The sequence below is a fragment of the Glarea lozoyensis genome (assembly GCF_000409485.1).
Source record: "Glarea lozoyensis ATCC 20868 chromosome Unknown GLAREA12, whole genome shotgun sequence".
NCBI classification, from domain to species: domain Eukaryota; kingdom Fungi; phylum Ascomycota; class Leotiomycetes; order Helotiales; family Helotiaceae; genus Glarea; species Glarea lozoyensis.
In genome coordinates, this window is record NW_007360986.1 from 1,273,451 (window position 1) to 1,288,531 (window position 15,081).

General features: G+C 46.7%; 6 protein-coding genes across 6 annotated transcripts; 3 read left to right on the forward strand and 3 right to left on the reverse strand.

Moving 5' to 3' along the window:
* Positions 1-1,141: 1,141 nt before the first annotated feature.
* GLAREA_10850 (uncharacterized protein) lies at positions 1,142-1,666 on the forward strand (the record flags this gene model as incomplete). The annotated part of the gene is made up of 3 exons (XM_008079950.1): positions 1,142-1,285; positions 1,379-1,584; positions 1,651-1,666. 3 exons carry the CDS (start codon positions 1,142-1,144, stop codon positions 1,664-1,666), a joined length of 366 nt encoding a protein of 121 aa, XP_008078141.1.
* Positions 1,667-2,071: 405 nt separating this feature from the next.
* GLAREA_10851 (Chelatase) lies at positions 2,072-3,464 on the reverse strand (the record flags this gene model as incomplete). The annotated part of the gene is made up of 3 exons (XM_008079951.1): positions 2,072-2,535; positions 2,582-3,164; positions 3,216-3,464. 3 exons carry the CDS (start codon positions 3,462-3,464, stop codon positions 2,072-2,074), a joined length of 1,296 nt encoding a protein of 431 aa, XP_008078142.1.
* A 466-nt stretch (positions 3,465-3,930) lies between these two features.
* GLAREA_10852 (SPOC) lies at positions 3,931-5,954 on the forward strand (the record flags this gene model as incomplete). The annotated part of the gene is made up of 3 exons (XM_008079952.1): positions 3,931-3,996; positions 4,044-4,655; positions 4,704-5,954. 3 exons carry the CDS (start codon positions 3,931-3,933, stop codon positions 5,952-5,954), a joined length of 1,929 nt encoding a protein of 642 aa, XP_008078143.1.
* A 1,632-nt stretch (positions 5,955-7,586) lies between these two features.
* GLAREA_10853 (uncharacterized protein) lies at positions 7,587-9,435 on the forward strand (the record flags this gene model as incomplete). The annotated part of the gene is made up of 4 exons (XM_008079953.1): positions 7,587-7,644; positions 7,702-7,855; positions 7,902-8,325; positions 8,371-9,435. 4 exons carry the CDS (start codon positions 7,587-7,589, stop codon positions 9,433-9,435), a joined length of 1,701 nt encoding a protein of 566 aa, XP_008078144.1.
* A 1,510-nt stretch (positions 9,436-10,945) lies between these two features.
* Positions 10,946-11,689, reverse strand: GLAREA_10854 (uncharacterized protein; the record flags this gene model as incomplete). The annotated part of the gene is made up of 1 exon (XM_008079954.1): positions 10,946-11,689. One exon carries the CDS (start codon positions 11,687-11,689, stop codon positions 10,946-10,948), a length of 744 nt encoding a protein of 247 aa, XP_008078145.1.
* A 1,593-nt stretch (positions 11,690-13,282) lies between these two features.
* Positions 13,283-14,718, reverse strand: GLAREA_10855 (uncharacterized protein; the record flags this gene model as incomplete). The annotated part of the gene is made up of 5 exons (XM_008079955.1): positions 13,283-13,552; positions 13,597-14,080; positions 14,131-14,349; positions 14,402-14,574; positions 14,638-14,718. The coding sequence occupies 5 exons, from the start codon at positions 14,716-14,718 to the stop codon at positions 13,283-13,285; spliced, it is 1,227 nt and encodes a 408-aa protein (XP_008078146.1).
* Positions 14,719-15,081: the final 363 nt, after the last annotated feature.

Here is a 15,081-nt window from a genome sequence, read left to right on the forward strand (position 1 = left end):
ATTCTTCGAGAGTCGAAGTAGAAACACGTTGTTGTCTGCGATTCCAATAAGCCAGAATGATGACGACACCAAGTATTTCAACTCCACCAACCAGCTGCATGAACGTGCGTTTAGACTTCAAGCTGCCAGCAAACACGGTCCGTGGATTAGCAGTCGGAAGCAGCCGAAATGTCTCGGTTATCGCTGTCACCACTCAACTCAACCGGGTGATTGGAATGATACTACTATCGCAAGATCAATGTTAATGAATCGAACTCATATCCAAAGAAATTAAAGGAGGTGGCTTTTGAAATCTCCTCAAAGTCTCCCTATCAATCATCAGAATTCTATAACAATTGCAGTGAGCGCTCGACTTAGCACTCTCCAGGTTGTAAATCACTGCAAGAGACATCTAACAACAAAGCTAGTTTTGCAGGATTTATAAATCTAAACACAACATTCATCAACCTTATAACAGAGGTTCTTGAACTTTTCTCTTCAACTCACACATCTCCCATTCTCAACATCCCAACTCATTCCCCTAGTGCGATTCGACCTCCAAACATTCCTCCAAAAATCTCCAATCTCCTTCTCTTCTACGTCTCCTCTTAACCTTCACATTCATCCATCTATCCAACTCCTATGCTCTCCTGTGGCAAACCCAAACACTCCTCCAATCCAAGCTTCATTAGACGGCCTGCCCAATCGCTGTCCTCGAAACCTCACGGTTAAATCCTAACACCCATCACGTGACTCAGCCCCTTCAGGATCAAACCTCCAAACAAGGTTTTCGAGTACCGAAATGCCGCAAGACACGGAGATGGGATATTTCCGTCGAGAGCACATTCAGTTCATGGCACAATAAAATCCTCTCCACCAAGGTTTGCTGGGAGAAAGTAAGTTTTTACGTGAACGATGTGTGCGAAAAGCCGAGGGGGAGTTGATGGTAGAGAAGCCGAGTTTCTTGTTATGTAGGTGAGATGTACGGAAGAGTATTCTACATGTATCGATATTTGAAGAGTTCTATATAACATACATATCCCCACTCCACTAATACACTACAATCCAAACGAACTCACCAATAAACTCACCAACTTAACTCACTCCACCAACACCTCACCACCTTCCCAATCCCAATCCCAACCCCAACCAAACCTTCAAAATGCACTCCCCAATCACCATCCTCGCCGTCCTCACCCCCTTCATAACCACCATCGCGGCTCAATCAAACATAATCGGCAACGCCATAACCCTAGGTTTCTTCGGCCCCTCAGATGGGCCGCTGGAATGTGGCCAAGTCGTTGATGTACCTCTCCACCATCCCTCCCTATACCCTCTCTTCCTTTCCCCCTCCCCTCATCCCCTCATCCTCTCATCTCCTCACTAACCTCCGTCTCAGGGCTCCGAACTCCTGGTCTCCCTCCCCGCCTCAGCAAACCTCCCATGCGGCTCCAAAGTCTCAATCGGCAACGGCGAACGGGTCGTCATCGTCGGTATCGCCGGTGAATGCGCTGAGTGCGCGGATACGGATCTAGCTGCGACGAGTGGGCTATTCAATATTTTGCAGGGCGGGGAATTTGATTTGGTGGAGGTGCCTATTGTGTGGTGAGTTGAATTTCATGGGAGAACGTGGAAGGGGAGAGAAGGGATGAATGCTAATTCGTGGGTTAGGTCGGTTATTCCGTAGATGGATTGTTAGGTGTGTGGGGACTCGGGTGCAAGCTGGGCTTGTGAGTGATGTGGTGAGGGATAGAGATGTATATTTTAATTGTAGACTGTGGATATAATTGTTAGAATCTTGAGAATGGGATATTTTGCTTGCTGGCTTACTGTCTTATTGAACAACTTCCGATTTCCAAGCGGAGTTGTCTCATCCGTAGTATCTAAATGGATCAGCAAACAGCAGTACAATATTGAATCGCAACGACCATCTCTGGACGTGCCAAGTTAACAGCCGTAACTGAGTATTCGAAGCACATCGCAGGGATTAGAAAATAGTGTCAGCATAGTTTTGATCGAGCGCTTGAATTTTGTATGTACAACATCTATAACCACATAAGTACATCCTGCAGAAATGCTTGAAACAGTACAATCAAACAGCAAAAGTTTCACCCAGACCTTGCCCAGCAAAGAACTTTTTGCTTGCAGCGCATCGCTCATTGGTACATCCCGGACATCTCAAACCCATCTGCTTGCTGCAAATGATACCACTATCAAGGTGAGTTTTAGCGATATCAGCCAACGCCTTGATGAACACAGGTGACCCATTCAAACTCTCAGCACGCTTGATAGTATCCTTATGGCCAGACTCCCCGATGACCTCTTCGTCCAACTCGTACAAAGTCTCGATGTGATCAGAGGTAAAAGCGACAGGTATCAAAATCATATTCTTTTGTCCTTTGGCGATGTAATTGCTTACAGTATCACTGGTTTGAGCTCCAAGCCAAGCTTTTGGTCCAACCTGTGATTGCCATACCAATCTGTATGGATGGGTATGTCCTAATCTTTGCATGACGGCCGCCACTGTGGCTGCAACCTCAGCTGGGTAAGGGTCACCTGTTCATATTAGTACCGTGCCAAAACAAATTTAAGAACCACATACCTCTGTTCACAACATCCATTGGAAGACTGTGAGCCGAGAATAGTAGTACAACATCATCTCGTACATCCTCAGGATATTCTTGGAGTTTGGCTTCAATGTTGAGTGCGATTGCGTCCACGAGTCCAGGATGAGACGGCCATCTATCGATCACGCTCCAAGTAATTGATCCATCATTTGCTGTGGTTGGTCCAGCACTTTTTCCTTCTAGCTTTTGACGCCATTTCCATAGTTCGTTCAGACTGCTCCCTGTGGTGGAGCAACTGTATTGTGGATATTGTGTGAATGCTACAGCTCTTCCACCTTTTCCGTTACCAAAACCATCCTCCAATAATTGACTGTACATTTCTTCTGTAAGAGGGTTTGCATAACGAAATGCAACATATGGCTTGTGAGGAGCAGTTTCCGGGGAAGTTTTGTCTAGTATTTTACACATCTCTTCGGCTTGATACTCTGACCATTTTCGAATAGGTGATCCGCCACCAATCGCTGCATATTGTTTTTGAATCTTGGGGGTTCGACGTTTCGAAATCAGAGGGCCAAGATAATTTTGAAATCTTCCGAGAGGAATAAGATCCGCATCTGCCTAGAGACTGTCAACTTTGTTACCCATTAAATAATTTTCGTGGCAACTTACAAACAGTCTGCTCAAGAAATCTCCCACTTCGTCAGTCGTTGAAGGTCCACCCATGTTCATAAACACCATAGCGGTAGGTCCCTTTGAACTCGTGGCATTTTGTGTGACGGGTGGAGCTGGCGTAGCAAATGACCTCGATTGATCGTTCGCATTGCGCTGCCATAGTGAGCTTGCTGGTGTTGTAAGCTTTGAGATTGTGGATTTTGAAGCTCTTTTCGTGAGCTGGATTATGGGCGTTCGGAGAGACATAATTGGAAGCATCTTTTGGCTGCTGAATTGAAATGAGGAGAAGCCAGCTACTATTATAAAATCATGGCCGAGGCTGTGGAAAGAAAGCGATGATGCTTGTGAGCTTCTGGACTGGATCCTCAAGGTGGCACCAATAATATCTACCAGGGTCGAATAAGCTTGCAGTGGTGCTCGGAGTCTAAAGAGGTAATTGCCGAAGAGGGGCAGACGTTTCGTAAGTGGACTTCCATTGGCTGTAATCATTCCAGTCAAAATGTCAGCTGACGTCGCGACGGGAGTGGAGCAAAGTCGCGTCTGCCTATTATTGACAAGACCGTTTGCGAAGCATTTCATCGACAGGACGCATTTCCATCCGGCAAACAGCATAGATAAAGGGTATACTGTTTTAAAGACTCTCTGCATAACATACGGTACGCGAGTTCTTCTACACACTAATCTTGACTGTAGTTGAGGGGCCAAATTCAACATGGCAGACTCCAGGGAAAGTTGGAAGAACGAGGATGAAGAAGAGGAGGAAGAGCTTGATGAAGCAGTGCGTAGTTCCTTGAGCCAAATTTTCAATACCTAACTTTCCTCTAGAGCTATATTGCACAGAAAGATGCCGTCCTTTTCGCGATCGATGTCAGTTCGAGCATGTTGGCTGCTCCACCTGCTTCCGATGCCAGGAATTCGGAAACAGACAGCCCGACAGTTGCCGCGATTAAGTGTGCGTACCAGATAATGCAACAAAGAATCATATCTAGCCCCAAGGATATGATGGGCGTTCTATTATATGGCACCGAACAGTCAAAATTTCATGACGAGGATGGGACTACACGGGGAAATAACCCATACCCACATTGCTATCTTCTGAGCGACCTGAATGTTCCTTCAGCCGAGGATGTAAAAGCGTTGAAAGCTATTGTGGAAGACGAGGATGAAGCAAATAGCTTGTTAGTGCCCACGGATGAACAAATATCCATGTCAAATCTTCTCTTTTGTGCCAACCAGATTTTCACCACCAGAGCGCCAAACTTTGGATCTCGAAGGTTATTCATAATCACAGACAAAGATGATCCTCATAGCTCAGATAAGCAAGCAAGATCTCAGGCGACGGTAAGGGCCAAAGACTTGTATGACTTGGGTGTTGTGATTGAACTCTTTCCCATCTCACATCCGGATCATGACTTTGATAGATCAAAATTCTACGATGTAAGTTTCGCTGCTCGTTTCGTACAGGAGCAGTGCTAAAGTTTACAGGACATCATATATCGCGACCCTATTGAAGGTAGTGATCTTGCTCTCGGACCAACCACTCTGAAATCATCTGGAAGCGGAATATCACTCCTTAGTAGCCTCATTGCAGATATCAATTCAAAGCAAGTTGCAAAACGTGCTCTTTTCTCCAACTTACCGTTTGAAATCGGACCCGGCTTTCGAATTTCGGTAAAGGGATACAACCTTTTACAAAAGCAAGCCCCAGCTCGAAGTTGCTATGTCTGGCTCGATGGGGAAAAGCCACAGATCGCAGTAGGTACTACGTCTAGACTAGACGCGGACAGTGGCAAAGACGTGCAGAAAGCAGAAATCAAAAAGGCATACAAGTTTGGGGGAGCTCAAGTACTTTTCACGCCCGAAGAGCAAAAGGAATTAAAGAGCTATGGGTCGCCAATTTTACGAATTATTGGGTTCAAGCCTCAAAATATGCTTCCATTTTGGGCATCAGTCAAAAAGTCAACGTTCATATATCCTAGTGAGGACGATTACGTGGGCTCGACCCGGGTCTTTGCCGCGCTCTGGAAGAAGCTATTAAAAGACAAAAAGATGGGCATCGCCTGGTACGTTGCTCGAAACAATGCCACGCCACTTCTTGTAGCTATACTTCCATCTCAGGAACGTTTCGAAGAAGGCCCCGGTAGCACCCAAGTCATTCCTGCTGGTTTATGGCTTTATCCAATCCCGTTTGCGGATGACATTCGATCTCTACCAGAACTCCCAGCACCTGTCGTTGCTCCTGATGAGCTTATTGATGAGATGCGCAAGATCGTTCAGCAATTGCAGCTACCGAAGGCGAGATATGATCCAAGCAAATATCCGAACCCGTCATTACAATGGCATTATAAAATTCTCCAGGCCATGGCGCTAGAAGAAGATGTACCAGAGAGTCCAGACGACAAGACTATTCCTAAATATCGTCAGATCAACAATCGTGCTGGAGAATTCATTAACAACTGGGGAAAAATTCTAGCTGAGTCGACCAAGGTGTTGAAAACTATGAAGCATGAGTTGGATGATGATGATGTTGGACCACCTGCAAAGAAAGTCAAAGTGAAGGCACAGTCTCTTGAAGACATGAGTGTTGACGAGGTTAAAAAAGCGGCGAGAGACAACGGCTTGACGAAGCACACTGTCACTGACCTGAAGCACTGGCTGGCGTCGAAGGGACTGTCCACTGCTGGTAAAAAGACGGATTTACTCGAAAGGATAGAGCAGTGGGCGGAGAACAGTTGAGAGAATCTGTTGTTAATACCCTTGCTTTTAAACCGGTCTTAAGAGCTGGACTCGGGAATCTTCATATGGAAATGTTAAGGTTATAATAGTGGTGCTGTATATTAGAACTTGTCTGAATTTAGCGTTGCTATAAATATGTACTTGCGATCTATGAAATTGTCCACTCGGACACTCTTGGATAACCAGTAATGTGATTGAGCGATTGGAAGCCTATCTTTATTGGACTGTTATTATAGTAGTATTGCCATTTGCACACCGTGTTTGGTCTATTACTAGCTAATGCTAGTTTTGATTCAATTGTAGTCTTGTAGATCAGCTCCGGTATTGGGAGTCGTATCTTTCGTGTCATCTAAGGGAATACGGAAGATGGCGAGTGTGGTCGTACCTCAGTCATCGTACGCATAGGAGTTTCAAGCAGACGAGATTGCATCACAGGATATCTCTAGGAAATACATATACCACCGCGTCTCCCGAACTTCTGTTCCATTCATCTGATCTAACTTTGTAGATACGGGTATCCCTCGAGTTGAATTTTGTCGATCGGAGAATTAATTGGGAGCCACAGTCATCTTTAAGATAGAGGCAGGCGTTCGTCACAAATTCCACATCCAGAATAGCGTCGCCAGCGTACACGTCGAAGATCTCCAAGCTCGGTGGCCAACTGTGTTTCGCAGTTTCACCTCACCTTGGTAGTTCAACCGTCCCTCAAAGGTCCATCCCGGCGTCCGAAGAACGGTTTGATCTGCATGAGGACCGGTCGTGACAGATGTTGTGCGCTGCAACTCGTAGATTTATGTCAAAACTCGACGTAAACTACAATACTCTGAGTGGTGGGAGAAGGAAGCACGCTCTGGACTCGTCTCCAAAGTCAAAGAAACGACAAGCATTTTGGTGGTTCCAATGCCCAGATTCTCGTCAGCTCTCTGCTGGAACACGGCCAAGATCACCTCAAGAGCGGGCACAGCAGTGGCTCTTTTGTTCCCTCGAGGTCGGATTACTCCTGCTAGACAAGAATAACTTTGATATGGCGGACGCTTGATGTCGAAGGGATGTCTACAAAAGGTATTGTCGACCAGAAAACTTGCATCTCTCGTAGAATTGTTGGCGTGTCAATCTAACCTCGTCGTGCTCGTTTTATCAAGCCATAAATGTTGTAACACGAGCTTTTCCAGCGGGTTCGCCTGGCTCAGCCACACGACGCGCCAATACTGCACCCTGCACGGCAGTGAGGAACGACGAGTACGGTACGAACTAACCTCCGAGCAATTAATCAGACCTTTCCAACAATTCCAAACTCTTCTCAGCATACAACAATTCATGACACTTTCGAAATTAAACGCAATCACCCAAACAATTACCTGCGATTACGACGACTTGATTCACCCATATTACTGACCCATTCTGAGGAGCTGAACGACGTCAAACCCCTCGTCGATAGTTCTTCAGGGACGATAATCGATCTTGCGACGACCACTAGAGACGACTCCCATTACCGTATCACATCGATCAACGAGATAAAGGGGCTATAGAGGCTTGAGAAGAAGACGAGCATTTACGAACTCATTTGGGAAGCCAACACCTCCGCTACTGCCGACGGTCTATTGACGGCTCGAATGAGCGGCAACCGCCAGGATGACGTTAATATTGGGTTACAATGCGACATGTAATTCAACGCTGGATGATCTACGGAGTATGTGTATCTCAATGTTGTGTTGAAACACTTGGAGGATGAGCTAACTGGTAGCAGTTGGCAACTCGGAAATACCTTTAGTCGGGACCTGGACTTTCCACTCTCTAGGTCTCGTAATTGCGCCATCATGTTCTCTGATCGCTGTGCTACTTTCTTTCTACCTTATCTTCATGCATGCGACACATTACACGAAGCCATACGAGCAGAGGCAGTAAGTGTCACCCTCCAAATGCTAGAACACGCGCTGACTAGCACAGCATTATTCGCATTCTCTTCATGATACCAGTGTATGCGACATCTGCATTTCTCTCCTTCCGATTCTACTGGCACGCCATCTATTTCCAGGTCATATCTGATTGCTACGAAGCATTCGCAATCGCCTCGTTCTTTGCCCTGCTATGTCACTACATTGCGCCGAGTCTCCACGAACAAAAACATTATTTCCGGACTATACAACCTAAAGGATGGGTATGGCCTGTTTCATGGATGAAATCATGCTGTTGTGGGGATAGAGGTCCATGGAGGACGCCGAGAAGTGGTCTGACGTGGTTCAATATTGTCTGGTTGGGAGTTTACCAATACTGCTTCATCCGAGTCGCGATGACGATCACATCTGTTGTTACACAGTATTTCGGACGCTACTGCGAGTCTTCCAATTCGCCATTGTTTTCGCATATTTGGGTAAGTACGATTTGAACCCTTAGGGATACCGGCTAATGGATCTAGACAATGGTAATCAATGCTACGGCGGTCACTGTCGCAATGTTCTGCTTGATTCAGTTTTATGTTCAGCTACGAACCGATTTGGCACCTCACAGCCCATTCCTCAAGGTTTTGGCTATCAAGCTCGTTATTTTCCTTTCTTTCTGGCAGACCTTTACAATTAGTATTCTCACTTCGGCAACGTTCAACGTTGTAAAACCAACAGCAAAACTCGCGTACCCGGATTTGAAGGTGGGAATCCCATCACTACTTCTTTGCATCGAGATGGCTATCTTTGCGTTTTTGCATCTATTTGCATTCCCCTGGCAGCCGTATGGACCCAAAGCTGCGCCAACCGATTATCCGAGACTATCTTCAATATCTGGCGAGCCGTCTAAGAATATACATGGAGAGAAGCAAGGAGGATTTTTGGGTTGGAAAGCTTTCGTCGATGCTATGAATCCTTGGGATTTGGTAAAGGCATTTGCAAGATCTATGAGATGGTTGTTTGTTGGTCGAAAAAATCGAGAGACCGACACTTCATATATGCGCAACATAGCAGATGATAACGACATGGTCTTGCAATCACCTAACACCACGGGATATAAGCAAAGTGTAAATCTACCTATCGCCGACGAATTCCGCCGGAGCAGATTTGGTATGCCACTCGCTACAGAACCTGGACGAACACCCGGCGAGGAAGGCGCTGGATTGATTGCTCATGCTCAGCCAAACCCATTGAATGCTAGCACCGGATACGTGCCTGCGAAAGAGAGATACGATATTGACGGGCATGACATCGGGCCGGGTGGTTATGAGAAAGTGAGAAATGATGCAAGCCCAGAAAGGACGCAGGGACAGAATCTTGCTTCGCCAGCCATGCACTATCAGCCTTACTCGCAAGAAAGTATAGGAATGGCGGTGAGTGAGACGAGCCCATACGAGGGACATTACGTTCAGCAACCATATCCTCCACCTACAGCGGCGGATTTGTATATCGAACAGAGGCGACAGGATAGAAGACAAGTTCAAAACCCATCAGAACAATGGGCGAATTCAAGTCAACCACGAGATCAGAATCAGTTTTAGAGATCAAATCAGTCTAGCATATGGATTTCCCAATTTCTTAACAAATCATTGTACAGCGGGATGGGATGGGATGGGATTGGAAAACGTTCGAGGCTGGCTCTTAATGTTTTAATATGGGACATGGGGTTGGATTCGCATTGGGATGGCGTTTTGAGTCTTTTTAGTGAGATTATACCATGAGAGGAGTTTTTCGGACTGTAAAAGATTGAGAGGATGTATTTTAGGGGGTTTTGAGGGGTGCGTTGGTTAGATGAGATGGTTTTGGATGAGTGGAGGGATGGAGGGGTGGAGGGGTCTAGAGGTGGAGTGGATGAGGTCGGGGGTGTAAATAACTGTGAGGGGCGTAAATGAGATGTTTCGTTTGTTGTTATAAATTTTGACTTTGTGTGAAATTAGATGTGATTCTTGGGGTGAGCAAGATGTCGGATCCGCTCATATATTGGTATGTGTGTATGCTCGACTTGATTCACTTGGGGCGGGAACTCCCTTGCCCTTCCCGCTGTCTAGGTCATTTACTTGATTACCTTAATAGCTGAGCTTGTTTCTCCTCCATCTCGGGAGTATCCGCACCGAACCTCACAACGAGATTTCTGTCTCGGTTAGTCTGGCTGGTGGGATGGGATTGGAGGGTTACTTGACTTCGAAAGCATACGCGTAGGTTGAGGGAGGAGTGTGTGTTTGTTGATCGGGGAAATGGATTGAGGAGGCTGCTGTATTTTTGGGTTTATGGTTGTATGTAATGTGGAGATGGGATGGGTTGTGAAATAGAGCGTGAAGTGATATCAAGATGTGATTATCACCCTGGTATATATTTCGCGGCTGTGATGATACTTCAACACTTCAAAAACATAAGCATAGCGTAATGATAGGAGTGGATATTTGCTGTATGGAAATAGAGCAGAAGCGTAACTGGGATTTTGGGGTGGAGTAATCGCGTTGGACATTTCATATTTCCTTCTCCCTTTCAACCCCTGGAGCAGGGAGGATGATAGGTTATAAGTCTAAACCTAACGTTTTTTTTTTTTTTCAAATTCGCACTACATAGGCTGTCGCTGCGTCTCACTCTCTCCCACCGTAGCCATAGCACTCACCTTAATAGCTCAGACATAAACACACGCATAACCCAAGGAAAGAAGCGCACATATCATCGATCAGAGAGATAAAATACAGAAGCCCGCTGCACGTCTGGTTTTCTCGTCCTAATTTAGACTTATCACCCCCCAACACCGTCACCTCGAACGACAAGAGTCCATCACATAATCCATCTGAACTCATTCCTCTACCGCTATACTACCGATACCTTACCGCGACCACAACACATCACTGAACCAACGAACGCAAGGGGGAAGAAAACAACGTAATTTTCAATGAGTCAGATAACTACATAACCCCGCTGCAAGTCTGCTTTGGAAAATCCTGCTTCCCCTATTATTTCGCTCATGTTCTCGTAGCCATTCATAGATTAGAGACCCATCTAAACGTATTTCCTTTACCATATCATGTCCTCCGATTAAAGAATAGCCCAAACTCCCACTAAACCTCCGATCAAGAAACCTATTCGGCCAACGGCTGGTTGGGCAGCGACGTTCGCTTGCACGGCAGTCGAGGATGCTGCGGCACTGGTGGTCCTGCTCGAAGCTGGGGAAGCTGATGGGGCAGGTGTGATGACCGTCATGGACGTTACTGTTGTATTAGGATTTTTCGTCAATGTCGCTGCGACTGAAGTCGTCGCTGAACCTGATGATGTCTTTGGCGAAGTTGCCGTCGCTGAACCTTGAGCAGATGAAGATTTTGCAGTAGTTGCCGTTCCTGATGATGGTTTTGGCGGCGTCCCAGATGAACTCGAAGCCGACTGGCTTTCCGTACATGTCCCCGCGCTCTCTGTAGCACACGGCACACAAGGACGAGACACGGTCCGCTCAACAGTCGCCCAGCTAGTCTGAATCGTCATCTTCGGATTCGTGCCCGACGAAAGCGCCGGCGTGGTTCGCGCCGGCGGCATAGCCTCCGAACTCCTCGCATGCACCGACGGACACGGCTCTTCAGAAATCGACGTCCCATCTTTACATAGCGCCGGGTTGCCTCCGTACGTTGGACATGGTTTACCAAGTGTTTCGTGGGCGATGATGGGGAGGATGGAGATGCCGTTGCTGCAGAGGGCTGGGTCGCCGCCGTAGGTGGGACAGGGGCGGGAGAGGGTGGTGTGGGCGAGGGTGGTGGTGGTGAAGAGGAGGGTGAGGAGGTGGAGATGCATTTTGAGGGTGTTTGGCTGGTGGTGTGGTGAGATGGTTGTGGTGGTTTGACTTGTATTTGTAAAGGAGTGGTAAATACTTGTTATTTGACACGAGCTTTGGGAAGGGGAAAGCCTTTTATGCCCTTCCTTTTGAGGAGGGTATAGGAGGGTGTTGTGGTGTGAATAACCTCGCTGGTAGATAAATGGTCATCTCGCGGATGTCTCCGTCGAGAAGGTGAATTCAGCTGAGATTTGTTGTATATTCGTTAATTCTTTCCACGCCTTGGCTATGGAAAAGTGAATTCGCGCAAGAACTTTAGTTTTGGTCAATTATTATCTCACTATAAAAGACTCATGATAACAAGGGCATCGTTTTGGATATTTTGTCATTCCATCAAAGAGGCCCGTCCCGCATCACTGACGTCTAATCTTTTAATTTTGGCTTGGATGATCGGTCTTTCAGCGACCCTCCATGTTGACATGACATGATCCAACCGGCGGTCGATTTGGTGTCTTGTGGTCCCAATTGACTTGGATGCTTGATAGTTTTTAATCAGCCCCAATCAACGCTCCAATGTCCGAATCATGGTGTACCCAGGCCGGACTGGATACCGTGAGCAGTTTCGTGGTATAACCGCAAGGAATTGAACAAATCTTGGGTATTATCAGGTTAAGCCGATGTCCTGTGCTGTGTCTTATAATCACTTCGTCCCTCCGGTTGTCAGATCTGCCTGTTGAAAATCCGAAGCCCAATCTTGACTGAGGACTTGAGGAGTGATGTATTCCATTCCTTTGAACCAGAAGAACAAGACCCCCCAGACTTCCCCCCAGACGTCCACCCTCAGAAACCAGAGGTCCAACTCTCAAAAGATCATACACCGCCAAGAATAACCTGGCAACGAGTCCTAATACCCTCGCCAACACCCGCCCCACAAACAAATCCAATTCACCTTTCAACCCTTTATATTCCCAAATACGCATATTTCTTTCACCAATCAAATCGAGGTTCCGCCGGACTGATTTGTAGCTTTCCCGTCGTTAAACATGTAAAGCTAGCAAGACAGAAAGACAGAAAGAAATACCCTGAAAAGTAAATGGGGGGAGCGGGTCGCTACCGCAACTCCTGTTTAGACACTGGGGGCCTACGGGCATAGTGATCTTTTGAAGTTTTCTTTTTTCGTCTTTGGTAGGGTCTTGTGGGCGTGGTTGATGGAGGTTGTGGTGTTGTGGGACTTCCGAGGTTATTTTTTTTGACATTTTTTGGGGGGTCGCGAGATTTCGGTTTGGCATCGTCGTTTACAATGGCTCTGAGAATATCTCTCTGGGGTGATCGGCCTTCAGCGTGCGCAACGCATGTGATGCTTGTGTGAGCTCATGTACAGCGTGCAAGTATTTTCGAGGCGTGCGGCCAATTGTCTTAACACAAGAAGCTGTTGGTAGTCGATAACAGCCATGACCCTCTCATCTGTACACGATTCAAGCACCGTTAGATTTGTTGCAACTTCGATCAATTGAATTACTATAATTCTTCTTAGCAACAAGTATCTTCCATAGATTGCCGAACCGCGAGGTTTCGATAGTGGAAGCGGTCGATACAGCTGAGGTTGTCGGAGTTCAACCGGGTGGATGTTCATGCGGAAATGGAGAGGCATAAGAGCCAGCGGTCGACGGCGACGGGGTAGTATAAGATGTCGGCGAAAGAGGTGACGGGGGTGTCGACCAACCCAGCCGTGTCCGAAATCGTTTTACGGTCTCCATAGCGTAAGCCATATATCCAGCTGCTTCATCCCAATTGTATTTTCTTGCTGCAACTGGGTCATTTCTTTGATCTTCCATATATCGCGCAAGTCCAGTGATTGGCGCCAGAGCTAGATGCCCGAAGAACTAAATTATCAGCACAGAAAGGAGATGTAGGAAAGTTTATTTACCATGGCACCCATTGCGGGAAATAATGGCGCAACTGCAAGTGCAGTAGCATAGAAATAGCATACAACCACTATCGTCCTCGGATTCCTTCGGATTCGTTGGAGCATGGTGGTAGGAACTTGCACTAAAGCGACCCGTAACATCCTGGATGATTCGAATTGATCGTGCGTAGATGTCATAGGAATCTTACTCTTCAACATTTTTGCAAAATCGATAATCTGACGTATGAGCTTTATCTCAGCCTCATCAGGGTACTGGGATAAATAAATTTGAACGTGTTCAAGTCTTTCAAGAAGCTCGTCCAATGCTGCTATGTCGCATGGTCCCGGTGGTAAGGACTCGGTAGTAGTTGAAGGTGCAGGTAGAAGCTCTTCTGGGATGATGGCTTGTTCTTCAATTAGAGCGAGGAATGCAGATCGCTCAGCGTATGGTTGCATGGTCGTTTGTATTGCTCGGATTCCGTGGGTCAGGGAAGACCATTCTTTCCTTTCAAACGTTTAGTGGAAACAGTCCGGATTCAAATGTAAATCACCTACCAGTCACACATGTACCAAGTCAAAAGAATCGAGGCAGCAAGTACAGCATCAGCATTACTTTCTGAAAAGTTGCCCAAGGCATCTTGGAGTCCTTTCAAACCACGTCCTCGATAATACAACGCAAGCTGAGCTGAGTCTGGTTCCGATTTTGCCAGACTATGATGAGCCGCAGACAGCCCCAAAGTAGCATCCAGGACAAATCTATGCTCGCCAACAAGTCTGATAACGAAATTAGCATGTTTGAAGTCTCAGATGCGCTTTAACAACTTACGTCGGGATTTTGCGCATCCAAGCAGAATATTTGTTGTCGAGAAACTGAAATTCCCGGCTGAAAGTCGTGAGATATTGGAGGAAAAATATCTCTTGTGGCGGTAGTTTCGTCGCTTGCAGTTCCGGAAAACTGTACACAAGACTGACTGGTGGTGCATTATCGGGCGCTTCTTCCTTGGTTTTGGTAACTTTTGATGATCAACGTCTGCCATTTCACGATGCTTCTGCAAGACTCACCATAAAGACATCGTCGCCCGCTCTTCTCACAATTGCGACTATCCACATTAGCTTCTCCATACCCTTAATCCAACTAGACATCGCTTACCAGACCGGTGTCTCCTCGTCACATCGAATGTGTCTTTCTCTACAAGTTTTACACCCCGTCCGAGATTTTCTATGTGTGCGCCGAAGGCCAACAATGGGTTTGGAATCCTCTATCATTGAAGTAGTGGCCTCTGCCAGTCGACATTGAGAGCATGAAGGTCTTGGCAACTGTGGACGACAACTCCGTGAGGTGTTGTAGAGGATTACTTCCTTTCTTCAAAGGATGGAGTCTCAACAGCTGTTTGCTGGACAGTTTGGTCGTCACGTCCCTTGGAAGTCATGGCGCCTGGCGGTGGGGGTTTCTTGTACCGAAGTGTGGGGCATAATTTCTGGGACTTGATCTGGACGAGTTGCCCG